This window comes from Crinia signifera, chromosome 7 (genome assembly GCF_055691185.1).
Source record: "Crinia signifera chromosome 7, ASM5569118v1, whole genome shotgun sequence".
Lineage (NCBI taxonomy): Eukaryota > Metazoa > Chordata > Amphibia > Anura > Myobatrachidae > Crinia > Crinia signifera.
Genome location: NC_139223.1, coordinates 155,601,974 through 155,616,324, shown reverse-complemented (window position 1 = coordinate 155,616,324; position 14,351 = coordinate 155,601,974). Strand labels below are relative to the sequence as shown.

Genomic DNA, 14,351 nt, shown 5'->3' with positions numbered 1-14,351 from the left:
GACTCGTCCTTTGATTTGTTTATGCAATATTGTTTAATATCTTGTAACAGGGGTGGCCAGACTTTTGGAGTCGGGGATCTATTCTGATAGCTAAAAAGCTGGCATAGGATGGCATATTTGTGCATGCCGTAGGCACGAGCACAACAGAGGGTCATGGACTGTATAAAAAAAGGGGGCCTGGCCTTGCACCAAGGGGTGTAGGGCCTCTCTCACCCAAAATAACACATTGGTCAACACAGCAATAAACACATTGCCCCACACAGGAAAAAATTGAAACACATTGCTGCCACAAGAAACGTACTGTATTGCTGTCATAGGAATACAATCAAACACATTGTCCCACAGGAAAAAAAAATATATATTTTGTCCTGCTCAGGAACAAATTCAAGACATTGCCACCATAGGAACAAATTCATACAAATTGCCCCACAAACAAAGAAAAAACCCTTGCAAATCAGAAAAAGACACATTGCTTCACAGGAAAAAAAATCACATTGCACCAAAGTGGGTTATTGTGATTTAATCGGTCCTCCGCGTGTTCGCACGGGGGACCGATTTTTTGCATTTGCACATGCGCACGTGCAGCCGCTGTTTGTGAGCACCCATGGCACATAGAATATTGGCCGGGCACTCGCACACAACAGTGCGGGCGGGTGTTCTCATGGTAATTCGCCGTTGATGTAGGTTCAGGGGGTGGGCAGCTGAAGTCAGCGGATGTCACCTGCCCACCCGCTTCTCCCACAGGGCACCCGTAGTGCTTAGACACCACAAAGCCGTCTCAGATCTGCAAGCGCTTGCAAAATCATTTGATGGTTGGCGATCCTCAAATGATTTTGTCCTCACACTCAAGACTGCGAATGGATGTTTATGCAAAACATCCTATTGGCCATACGGGCGGGTGGCAGTGGCCTTTGGTGGACTGATTCTTATTGGCTACTGCTCCAGATTGCGTCCACAGTCAATCATGATCAACGCTTTGGCCACCTCTGCCTTATAATGCATTTTTTTACATCTCATAGTGTAAATATCTACTATATATATATGGGGTTACCAAACGTTTTTGAAATAATGGCGCCCTGGAGTATAAAACATTTTTTCATGGGCTCCTAGGCCAAAAGTTTCTTATGAAGAAATGTTTAAAATAATATTAAGTTAAATTGTGTCTATATGACATTCTTAGCGTCAGTTATGTGGTGAGGGACAGGATTTGCCTCTGTTTGTCCACATATTTTATGATTGGAAGCCACAAACACTGGTATTGTCTATTACATTGACCATAAATAATTTGAGTTAATCCTGGTCCACCAACTCAGGATACCCTAGTAATTATCTGGAGGCACACAGTTCGGTAACCACTGTACTAATGTAATTGATTGCTAAATATTTTTTCATTGTACCCACACTCAGTGATCATTTTAGTCTTGGCACAGTAATAATATTTAGATTGTAAGCTTCTGTGTCCATCATATTATATTTTTGGTCTGTTGGTTTTTGAGAAAAGCATTCTGCCTTTACTCGCTATGTCTATTCCAGAAATGATTTTATATTTTCTAGTTCACCCATTCCTATACACCCGGTAGCGACTTTAGCTAGAGTGGCATATGAGGATCATTAATGATTCTACCTCTTTCAGGATGTATTGAGGCTGTTACACACATCTGCTCATTGTTATGTAACACCGATGCTATTGAAATGTACAGAACTGCTAGTGCAAAGTAGCTTCAAACGTCTTCTAATAATGCTTTAAAACAGAATTTGCAGGGAGAAAGGAGTCACCCCGTGTGCCCAATATGGTGCATACTTTACACTATGTAAGAGTTGTTGGGTTGGGTGATCTGCGCTAATGTTTCTTATTTGTGTTTTGTACTGCCTGGTATTGTGGTCATTTCATTTCCCCTTTTACTGGGAATACCGCCCAACATTTGGGTGCCCGTAAAGGGGTGTGGCCTGTGTAGAAGGGGCAAGGCCACATATGCAGGCCATGCCCCCCCCTATTCAGTCACTATGCGCTGTGTAAACTGCTGGCCATCCCCCCCCCTGATTTGATGCTGTGTGCATGTGCACAGCATCTCTTCCCCAGTGTTCTGCTGAGAAGAACAGTGGCAGGCAGGGGACTCCCAACTGCCCCACCCACTGCGGGACTGTCCCATGAAATTACTGGATGACACTCCAGCATATATGTGCACCAGGCATTGGTATAAAATACCATGACAAAGGCCAATTACAACATTGAATTGTGTGTGGGGGTAAAGTAATAGGTGTCCATCCCCTGTTGGGGGTCCACACCATAGATACTGTCAGCAGAGTTCTACCATTGTACTGCATCAGTTGCATGGGTTGTGCCAGTGGTAGTTATGCCATTAGTCCACACACTAGAAGGCATTCATTGCTTGATCTTGAAATCTTGGGCCAAAATAAAGCCAGAACGCTCCACTGTACAACATAAACATAAGCGGTTCATTCACTAGATTCATTCACTAGATTCACCCACTAGATCCACTCAATAGATCCACCCACTAGATCAATTCACTAGATTGGCTCAATAGATTCACTCAATAGATTCACCCAATGGATTCACTCACTGGATTCGCTCACTAGATTCACTCAATAGATTCACTCAATAGATCCACGCGCTGGATCAATTCACTATATTCACTCAATAGATTCACCCAATGGATTCACTCACTAGATCACTTCACGGGGGTTCACCCCTTAGATTCACTCACTAGATCTACTCAATAGATTAACCCACTAGATTCACTCACTAGATTCACTCACTAGATTCACTCACTAGATTAAATCACTAGATTCACCCAATAGAGTGGTGGAAGCTCAGCCCCAGCACCCTGAGGCATGATTGTCACCCCTAAACTACCTACCTCCCCTTATCCCCCTGTGTAATATTTATCTTTCTATCTTACCAAATTTAGGGGTCAATTTACTAAGATGGGATTTCTCTTGAAGATAGAATGTTGCCCATAGCAACCAATCCAATTCTACTTCTTAGTTATTTAGCACCTTCTACAAGATGATAGATAGAATCTGGTTGGTTGCTATGGTCAACATCCCATCTTCAATAAAAGAGCTTAGTAAATTTACGCCTTAATCCCCCACCCAAGATGCATATGGACTTCTAAAAAATGAAAAGAGGTGATGTTGCCCATGACAAACCAATCAGATTCTGTCTATCATTTCTGTATTACATCCTAGAAAATGATAGACAGAGTCTGATTGGTTGGTTTGGGCAACGTCATCTCTTTTCATTTTTAGAAGCGTTAGTAAATGTATTTCTCAGTGTGTACAGTAAATGGCCGATGGTTGCCCCTTAACATTACAGTCAGCATGTGGCCCCTGACTGAAAACAATGTCCTCACCTTCTCTCTGCACCCTTCTGGTACTCCGCATCAGTAAGACTGAGGCAAATGCTTCCATTTTCTCCGGGAATTACGCAACTACATAGGAAAATTACTAAGATGGGAGTTCTATTTCAGATGTGATGTTGCTATGGGCAACCAAATAGATTTTAATCTATTATCGTCCATACCCTCCAACATGACCCATTCCATTAGGTACACAATGCTCTGTTCCTGGACTTCCTTGCCAGTGGTAGTTGCAGATGTGAGCCTGCAGCACAGTCCAATATTCAAAAAGGGGAGCCACACCTACTGCCACCTCAACCATCACTGTCCTGGACTCACTGACAGTTGATGTGAAACCCCCCCCCCCCCCTCTCTTTTAATTTTGGACTGTGCTGGAGCCCCACCTCTGTAACTGCCTCTGGCAGGGAAGTCCAGGAACAGAGCATTTTGTACCTAATGGAATATGTCATGTTGGAGGGTATGATCTTCTAGAAGGCGCTAAATAAAAAAGCAGTCGATTTTGATTGGTTGCCCATAGCAACATCCCATGTGAACTAGATCTCCCATCTTAGTAAATTTACCCCTAAATGTCTTGTATAAATATAGCGACAATACAATTGCGGCAGTATTTGCTTGGTCAAAGTTCTGTCTTATGTTTTGCTTTGGTTTGAATCCGTATGTTGCATTCATGTGTATGACTGCGTGATTATTTAGAAAAGATAATGTTATTGTCCTTTTATTGTTTGAGCGCACAGTAGTATTTCAGGCTAATTGTTGCTGGCAACAGCTAGACATATTTGTCTGCACACATTTCCTCATGTAACACTTCAGTTTTAAAATCAGTTTATGAATTGTGCTCCGGAACGCTAGGCAGTTTTCTAAGTGATGAGTGACACAGCCCTGTAACATGGGCTGCGCTCACTGTGACTGACAATGGGTGTCACTCTGAATGGGATGCGGTCATTTGGTCTACTGCATTATGGTAGAAAGTCATTAGGTCGAATCCATTAGGTCGACATGCTAAAAGGTCGACATGACTCTAGGTCGACATGGGAAAAGGTCGACATGATTCTAGTTCGAAAGGTCATTAGTTCGACAGGTCATTAGTTCGACAAGGTCATTAGTTCGACATTGTCTATGTCGACATTCACAAGGTCGACATGGAGTTTTTCACTGTTTTTTGAGCCAACATGTGCCGACAGGCGGTATTTCATGCCCTACCATCCACTAGGGCGTGGTGGGAGAATAAAATAGTGTGCCGAGCGTAGCGAGGCACCGTGCCCGACGCATAGCGAGCGCAGCGAGCGATGCGAGGGGATGCAGTGCACTTTAAACTGTGTCCATGTCGACTGTGTTGACATTCAGGTAAAAAAACAGTGAAAAACCCCATGTCGACCTTGTGAATGTCGACATAGACAATGTCGAACTAATGACCTGTCGAACTAATGACCTGTCGAACTAATGACCTTTCGACCTAGAATCATGTCGACCTTTTCCCATGTCGACCTAGAATCATGTCGACCTTTTAGCATGTCGACCTAATGGATTCGACCTAATGACTTTCTACCATAGTGCAATAGACCAAATGATCCCAACCCCTCTGAATTAGTGTGTACTTTAACACAACAAATCCAGTTACATTGTGATGTAAGCTGCAGTCCCTGCCAAGGTTGTTGATGTGAAAAGCAGGGATCAGACACAAAAATCAATAGCCTGAATGAAATGTTAACCAGCGGGGGCTTACGCTTTTAATTAAACGCCAGCACCAAGTACATTGTTCTGTTTAATATTTCCATTGATATTTTATTTTTGATGGATTAAGAATGGCAGTTGCCATATAGGAAACCGGAGAACATTGCATTATATATTATTGCAATCGGTTTTTCCCACCTGTGTTAATTTAATGGAATCCTTCATAACAAATAGAAGCTTAACTAGAAAAAGCAGAGCAGCGGCCTATTACACTAAGGGCCTTATTTTGGTTCACTCTTTCTGACAAAATCCTTCTTAGATGGACAAAACCATGTGCACTGCAGGGGGGCACATGTTACTTGTGCAGAGAGAATTAGATTTGGGTGGGGTTTTACTTCAAAGTGAGATCTATATTGCAGTGTAAAAATAAAGCAGTCTGTATTTACCCTGCACAGAAACAAAATAACTCACCCAAATCTAATTCTCTCTGCACATTTTACATTTGCCCCCCTGCAGTGCACATGGTTTTGTCCATCTAAGAAGGATTTTGTCAGAAAGAGTGAACTAAAATAAAGCCCTAAAAGTAATTGCAGCATAATTCAGTTTAATAACATAGGCTATTAACATACTTAACTTATACTTTCTACAAACCAACACCATCTTCTTTTAATTTAAATCGGTCATGCTTCACATAACTGAGAAAGCCTCCCCCTATAAACCCAGTACACTGTGCTGAAACGGCATGGTTGTATTCTGCCAAGCCTGTGTGCACTGGTACAGTACCCGAATACCTCTGTTCCACATGTGCATACCTCCCAACTGTCCTGTTTTCCTTGGGAACATCCCGTTTTTTGGGGACGTTGCTGCGTCCCACCCAGGGCCGCCAGTGTCCCGCGGCGGGGGGCAGTTGGGGGTCCCCCCAGCCTGAAGGGAATATGCGCAAACCACCTATTCAGCGATGCAGAGAGGTGAAAAATGAGGGCGTGGCTGGAGGCACATCATTCTATGAGACCATGCCCTCTCCATAGGCCACACCCCTTTTCAGGTGCGCCAATTAGCAAGATACAGATGTTGGGATGTATATGCATGTGTGTGTGACAGGGTCATTCAAACAGACTCTGGGTAGGCCACCTTTTCTCTACGACGCACGTCCAGGGACTGGAAACATGGCGGGTGATTCAGACCTGAGGTCCGAATTCGCTCCCCCGGGTCCGATGGTGGGGCTTTGCGAATGCGTGAACATGCGCGTGTGCAAGCCCCAGGAGAGAACACCTTTGGCAAGTTTCACACTCATCGGGGTGTTCATTCCAGGATGGGCGGACAGGGTGCAGGAGGCGGACACAGAGGACCACCCAGTGTTTTATGGGTGTGTTGATGCCTACTTGGGGCGGGTGCTGACGTCACATGAAAAATCATAAGATGGTGAGCAACCATGAGGCTGCATGAGAGCGGGTTTGTAAGCATTCACATCCGCTCGGATGCTAGTGTAGGAAGTCGTCTAGCGTACAGGTCTGAATCAGGCCCATGGTGCTTTCTTTATTTCCAGCACATATACACTACCTCACATGATTGGCTGCAGTTTTGGTTGTGTTTTTGCATGTGCAGGTCTCTGGGAACATTGCGCCCATGCCGCGTTCCTATGGGACATCCCTTTTTTGCATATGTAAATCACCAAAAAATAGTTGTGGCGGCCATTTTCCCGGTGATACTGTATGTGCAGCTCTGCAGCCAGCATTGGACTCATGGAGCAATATAATTAAATGGATGCTGGATGTGCGGTGTGTGGGCCCACTGGAACCAGGGACCTGTGCACCTATCATAGATATGCTAGTGGCAGTGTGGGCCCCTTCAGGACCTAGGGGCCTGTGCACACACCACACCCATTCTAAATATACCAATGATGTATATAAATATGCACAATGGATTCTTAGTTGATTAATTGCATTTGTTCACTTTTACATCCATACTGTTATCGTGTGAATATTCTCACTGTATTTTAAACCTCATAGTTAGTGCTGTAGATAGATACAACCATCAGTGGGAAAAGTGATAATTAGATGAGAATTGCAGATTTTTCCAACTTGATAATTTGATTCTGTGTGAACCAGATGAATATAGAGAATAAATATATATATATTTATATATATATATATATGTGTGTGTGTGTAAACTTGATATCCAGAGGATATATGAGGCAGCACTCTACTTAAAATGCAAAGTCAGGTTTATTTCATTTGTCGCCCAACCTCGACATATACAAAACTGGGACCCACTGTGGGTCAGTCCAGGATGAAGGCTGGATAAGCCGAAATGGGCTTGTACACTGCAATACTGGTGAATATGTTCTGAATTTGTCTTGAACCCATGCTTTTCAAATATTTCTGTTGCCATCAGTTGCATCCCATATGTCGAGGTTGGGTGACATATGAAATAAACCTGACTTTACATTTAAAGTAAGGAGTGCTGCCTCATATATCCTCTGGATATCAAGTTTTCCTATAACTATTCTAAGGCTTCTGCACCCATTGATTTTGGATACAAGTAATGAGTGCTCATCCCCCAAGTTTCTATATATATTCAATAGTCATTCCAGCCTTGGATCCCAAAGGAAGCACACCTACATAGGACCTCTATTTACTTTGTGGTTGTCTGAACATTTAAGAACTTATTGCTGGGCTGTCGAAAATCAGCTATTAATTTTAGGAAGAAATTCACAGTCTCGTTGATCATTGACCTATTTTGGATTTCAGAATGGATGCTTATTTAAACTAACTCCTAAGAAGGAGAAGTTTCTACCTACCCTTATGGGTATACCTATATTGACATCTTATTAGAATCATTCATTTGAAACTACTGGTCGCCCCTGATGAAGTCACCTAGTTGACGAAACGCGTCGGGCCTGATTCATAAGTTTTGATCATAAGCTGTGATGAATGAACCACATACAGGATTCAAACTGAATTGTATTTATTTTGTTTGTTATTACTCTTTGTATATAAATATTATACCATAGAGGTAAAACTTTTTACAAATAAATATCTTTTATGATATGCATATTGATCTATCATAAGCGCACTCTGTATCATATATATATATATATATATATATATATATTTATATATATGCTGGCTTTAAATCAAACAGCGGCGCGCTCCACGGGTTTGAAAAACGCAATTTATGTGTCCAACGTTTCAGGGAGTGGATACCCCTTTATCAAGGTGTACAAAATGTTGGACACATAAATTGCGTGTTTTCAAACCTGTGGAGTGGCGCTGTTTGATTTAAAGCCAGCCTATCTAATTGTGCCAGGAGGTACCCATGGTGTATTGTGTATGGAATCTTTGTAGCCAAAAATATATATTGGATAAAAGACAAAGTCAATTTTTTAGTGCAGTCAGCCATTTTGTCAGCTGCACCATTATTCTCCATTTAGTATCACTGTACCAGGAATGCACCTTTTAACATTGCGAAAGCCTGGTTAGATTCGGGATCGCGATCCCAGGTCCAACCTGGCTCTGACCCGGGTCTGGCGCATTCACATTAAACCCGAGTCCCCTGTTACACATAGGGCGACCTGGGCTTAACCCTTATTATAACCCAGGTTGAGTCGCCGGATTACTCGACCTGGGCTATAAGGTGTGGTGCTTTCACACGTCAGCAAAAGGGTTATTTTGGCGATGTGAAGGTGGTAGAAGTGAATTCCGTTCACTTTATCACTTGAGACAATTATATTTTTCCAGCCACTAACTATATCAGTGGCTGCCTATCTGGACCTCTCTAGCTGTTTATTTAACCACATGTCTGAGAAAGCTGAGCTATTCTACAGTATATCTTATAAGTTTTTTTTTTCTGCTAATGTTCCAGTTTCAAATAATAGCCTCCAGTTTTGCTTCAGACTGTATAAGGCCTGGGCAAATATTTATCATTGGTGGCAGTAGGGTCCTGTATAAACTATAGTTATTATTGTAAGCTAAAGAAATAATTTTGTGTTCAAAGGAGGACCTGCTGGAGTTCTGCTGCTGCTGGACTCCTGCTCCCCGCCCCCCAGGTCCCGGCACCCATAGGCAGCTGCCTAAAGCTGCCTAATGGAAGCACCTGCCCTGGGCCAAGCTCCATGAGTCTCAACTTGATAAAATGTATCAGACAGTAATCCCTATCTACATATATAAAAGGCTAACTACTCCTCACGTCTATGAAATGAAGTACCGCCACTGACCACTAGAGGCCACTGGACAGACCAAATTACCTCTCTGTGTCTCATAACAGTAGTCCCCCCCCCCCCCCCCCCCCTTGCTGACAGCACCGGGCAGAAGGAAAGCCGCTCCGTGTGTATGCACTGAACGGCTTTCCCCCAGCGATGACAGCGGTCATCGCCTTCCATACATGCTGGGCAAAATCGCCCAGTGTGAAGGGACCTTTACTGTGCAAGAAGGGTTATGTCTAGATCGTATTAATTGCAAGCCCTTTTCCTTGTAAATCCGTAGCTAACACGTTAACCCATAGATTATGGCAACAATATAGTATCTGAAGCTTTGGGTTAATGTGTTTGTGGTGGCACAGATATTTACTTTTTTCTGTTTGAGCCTCAGGAGGTGGTGAACAGGAATCTGTGCTAAGTGCAGCCTGCAGGCTTATAGAAGGCTGCAATTGAATAGCCTTGCACATTGTTTTGAGGCTATTTGAATTGGTCCCTAAAAGTTCTAATTTCCTGCATGTTTGATGTTGTTATTTGCCCTGCATCTGTATGTATACGTTAATTTTATTTTATTTTTTTAATAAGGAGCAGATTTTAACATATGCAAATAAATCAAATTAAGGGGGGTATTCAATCGCCGTCGAGCATCTCCCGTAGGGGAGATGCTCGACGGGCCCTATTCAATGCTGTCTTCCCCGACAGCATTGAACAGGGTTTCCCGGCAGAACAAGCCCGACATCTCTAGCTGTCGGGCTCGTTCTGCCGAGAACAGCCGGGAAGTGACGAGCTGCCGGCTGCAGCTCGTCACTTCCCGGCCGCAACTCGCGGACACGCCCCCTTCTCGTCCCGCTGCAGGCGGGACATTGAATCCCGCCTGCATGTTCTTGATCGAGCTGACCGAGAACGGGACCGGGTCATGGCGGGCGAGCAAGCTTGCCTGCCATGACCTGAAGATTGAATACCCCCCTAAGACTATATAGGTACATACAACTCTACAATTTTTTTGACCATTATCGTTCATTTTGGTCTATCTGAACGATATTGGTCACAATATCGTTCAATGTGTATGCTACGAAAGACGAACGACAAGCGATGATGCGCATACCTGTGAGTTGTTCATCAAAGTTGTTCATCAACTGTGCAGGCAGGTCAATATTGAATATCTTTCAGAAAATCCTGTAGAATCTAGCTACTGTAGGTCGTTCGTCATTAATCACATCGTTCAGTGTGTATGAAGAACCACATCTTTTATACAGGACAGTGGGGAAGTTTAAGGGAAATTGGTCATCAACGTCTTGTGTATGCACCATTGGAGTGTGTATCCTCCATCCGCCAAGATAGTATTGAGGGTATAGCGCTTAGATTTACAGGTTAATGGCCTGGAAATGACATAGAAAATATTTGCAAGCATGAAAGAGCGCAATTAAAAAAAAAAATAGTTTGTTGTTATTTGCTTGCTCAAATAGGATTGGATTATATTTACATAATAAAACTAATTGTTTCTATTATTTATTCCCAGCTGAAGTACAAAGTGAGATAGAGAGAATTTTTGAGCTGGCTCGTTCTTTACAGCTGGTAATCCTAGATGCAGATACCATTAATCATCCAGCACAACTAATCAAGACATCCTTAGCACCAATAATTGTTCACGTCAAAGTGTCTTCTCCAAAGGTAACAATATTTGTCAGGTCTTTCCCATGATGCGTACATCTGATTCTATACAAACTGTGTTTCAATATCTGCTCATTTATTTACAGAAGTTGTAACTTTTTGTTTTCAGTTCGCCCGAATGTAACGGTTCACGTATTTTTGTGGCTGAACCTGTTGTAAGCGGCCTTTCATTTCTCTAACAATTTGTAGCATTACTGAGGCATCAGGCAGAGCCAACTGTAACAGAGTACAAGTTTTTTTTTTTGTGAGGGGCAAACTCGCACCTTTTCCATAATTAAAAAGGTGCAATTTTGTCCTAAATCTTGGCCAGTGAAATAGGCTGTGAGTATTTAAGTTTGAGGCTATTACATTATGCTAATTTGAGTGTTTTTTTCCCCTACGTAGATTTGCTAATTGCAATGTGGGTCTCATAACAATGTATAAGGTTGACCGAAACATGTACAGATCTGTGCATGAAAAATGAAGGAGTTAAAAAGTTTAAAAAAAAAACATGTGTGGTCCACATCCTTCAAAGCATAACCAGACCCGACTCTTTGATCTGGTCCTGCTTGAAAAGAGAAAAAAGACGTATGTGCGGACCTGCTAGTACCTGTAAACCTGTAAAAATACTTGGATACATACTTACAATCACACATAATTACCTAAATCTCCTAGCCCTTCAGTCCTCTTGTCCAGTAGAATTCACCATTACCGGTAAAAAAAAAAAAAAAAAAACACTCACCTGTTCCAGTGTAGATCGATCCTCTTTGTTCCAAAGTAGGCATAATAATTTTAAAAAATGTCATGCGGGACTGTATCACCCAATGGAATAAAAAATGTAATGGCTGCACCCTGCCATTTCCCATCCAGATCTATTGGCCGCCTATCCATTCAGAGAGAGCAGATGTCTTTTCTCCCCAGCATTGCACACGCTGCTGTGTGCATAGTGGGGAAAGCAACTGATGTAGAGGCAGTCAGTGTTCGCTCCCTGCATGATGTGCGAGAGGTGGGGGGAGTGATCAACCATGCACTCCCGCCACCCATTTGTAGTGGCCAATGGAACCCCCCACATGCAGAGTGTGTGGCCGCTTCATGCCGCACATATTACTATGCCACACCCGCCCACCTTGAACATGCTCCCTCTCCCTACCGGGTCTCAGCAGAGCTGCTCTTGCCCCGGCTATACCCACATGGCTCTGACCACATCCCCACAGCAGTGGTCTCAGATCCTCCTCTCCTCATTATAAGCACTTGAAGATTATCAGCCCCAGGCCCATGTGCCAATTAATCAGGCCGTTAATCAGGCCCTGCACTAAATCATGTCCATTGTGTTCAGTTTTACAAATTATCTTAAGAGAAAAGCTCTATGCAAAATAATGTCTAATATACGATTCTCTTATTTTAGGTATTGCAGAGGCTCATTAAGTCCAGAGGAAAATCCCAAAGTAAACATCTAAATGTACAGTTAGTAGCTGCTGACAAACTTGCACAGTGTCCACCAGTAAGTATATATACAGTATGCATGTATGTCAATTACTCTTGCCCACAGTATGTCAGAATTGGGAGAAGGCTGGCAAGCGATGCTAGACAGGGCCATCTTAACATATGGGCTCAATGGGCAGCTGCCCAAGGGCCCTGCAAATTCTAAGGGCCAGAGAGGAGGAGCAGACTGGGTTTTTGGCGTCTGCCTCCTAAACTTCTTGGGAGGCAGCAGAGAATGCTGCCTAGTTGCCATGATTGTGAATCACACACAAACAGGGCAATTAGGCAGGATTTACTTCCCGCTTCTCACCCAGCAGCCAGAAAGTGAATGACTGTCACCATTCCTATTGGTGGTTGGCTGGAGCTATCCACCATCAGAGTCCAGCATTCTCTACATGCCTCCCAACTGCAGCCAAACAGTAAATGGATTATAGCATTCTGATTGGTGGATGGCTGGAGCTATCAGCCAATGAGAGTGTTGACAGTCATTCACTGTATGGAAGCAAGTGGAGAGATGGCACATTTGGAGGGGCCCCAAATGCAGTACTTTGCCCTTGTATATGGGAATGTAAAGGCAAGACATGAAGGCTCATTTAGCAACCAAAATAAATGTGAATCTCCACCGTTCTCAGGTTACACAGTAGTGCCATACATACTGTTTTAGAAAGTATGAAGAGCCTACATTATTTATGATAATGTTAGAGAACTATAAAGGGATTGAGCCCTTGGAGCAGGTATTTCAAACTCCAGGCCCGCATGTGACACAAAACGCATATTTTTACATCCCCGCATTACTACATCCCCGGACCGACAGAACCTTCCTTGTAAGTGTCACACTCATTCTACTCCTACATGTGCCCGCCTAAACTTCTCCCCATCCTGCATGCCACCAATGTGGAAATACGGATGGTTAAGTATGGAAGAACTAGGCTCAGGGTTTATAGATACTCCACTGTTTGCACCCCTTGCATTGCAGCAAGGTGTATTCCATGTGTAAATTGCTCCTTCTTTTGCTCTTACTCCCAACTCTAAGTCAGGCCCCTATATGTATACAGCTTTCTATGACAGTGGCAGGTCCACATTTAGCACTATAGTACATACAGCTGATATTGTCATGAAAGAAAGTATTCTCTCACATACTTACTGTTTGTCTGCCGAACAGGAAATGTTTGATGTGATTTTGGATGAGAATCAGTTAGAAGATGCCTGCGAGCACTTGGCGGAGTATCTGGAAGCGTATTGGCGAGCCACGCACACAACAAGCAGCACTCCCATGACTCCTCTTCTGGGAAGAAACCTAGGATCTACTGCACTTACGTCATATCCAACAGCAAACTCTGGATTACAGGTACCAAGTGTAAGCCGCCCATGTTTACTCACATCTAGTCATTTAACTGTACAGACTTCATTATGATTAAAGTAACAATTAAATACTTAGAGGGGAGATTCGTTACATCATATTCAACCGGCAACACAAATGGTGCAATGACTACATAGATGGTGTAATGGTTAGCATTACTGCCTCACATCAGTGAGGTCATGGCTTTCAATCCCCCTACAGTATGTCCATAATTGTGTTTGTATGTACTCCCTGTACTTGGCTGGGTTTCCTCCAACAATCTAAAATACTGGTAGAACTGTTCTAATCCCATGCATCCCAGCTGTTCCAATTTTTATGGGACAGTCCCATTTATTTGGGCCTGTCCCATGTCCCACTCATGGCTGGCAGTGTCCTGCAGTGAGAGGGGCAATTGGGAGTCACCCTGCTACTCGCTGCTCTGCTTAGCATGCATATAGCGCCTATTCACTGAAGAGAGGGGCAGGTGGCATGGCCATCAGCTCTCACAGCACTGGACACGCCCCCTCAGTGGCAAAACAGGGGTGTGGTCTGGTGCAAGTGCTGCAATAATAGGCCATGCCCCTGATCATGAGGCCACCCCCCAAAACAGTATAGTAAAACTTTAATTTACACA

The 14,351-nt window shown here is 43.4% G+C and overlaps 1 protein-coding gene across 5 annotated transcripts in view; it reads left to right on the top strand.

Annotated features, from left to right (window-relative positions):
* Positions 1 to 14,351, top strand: part of CACNB4 (calcium voltage-gated channel auxiliary subunit beta 4) — a 200,352-nt gene that overhangs the window by 178,024 nt on the left and 7,977 nt on the right. For 4 of the 5 annotated variants that reach the window (XM_083154041.1, XM_083154042.1, XM_083154039.1 and 1 more), the window contains 3 exons: positions 10,766 to 10,917; positions 12,302 to 12,397; positions 13,541 to 13,735. In XM_083154041.1, the coding sequence (XP_083010167.1) occupies positions 10,766 to 10,917; positions 12,302 to 12,397; positions 13,541 to 13,735 (443 nt within the window). The remainder of the gene's footprint in view (positions 1 to 10,765; positions 10,918 to 12,301; positions 12,398 to 13,540; positions 13,736 to 14,351) is intronic. The other variant, XM_083154040.1, reaches the window with a different exon arrangement.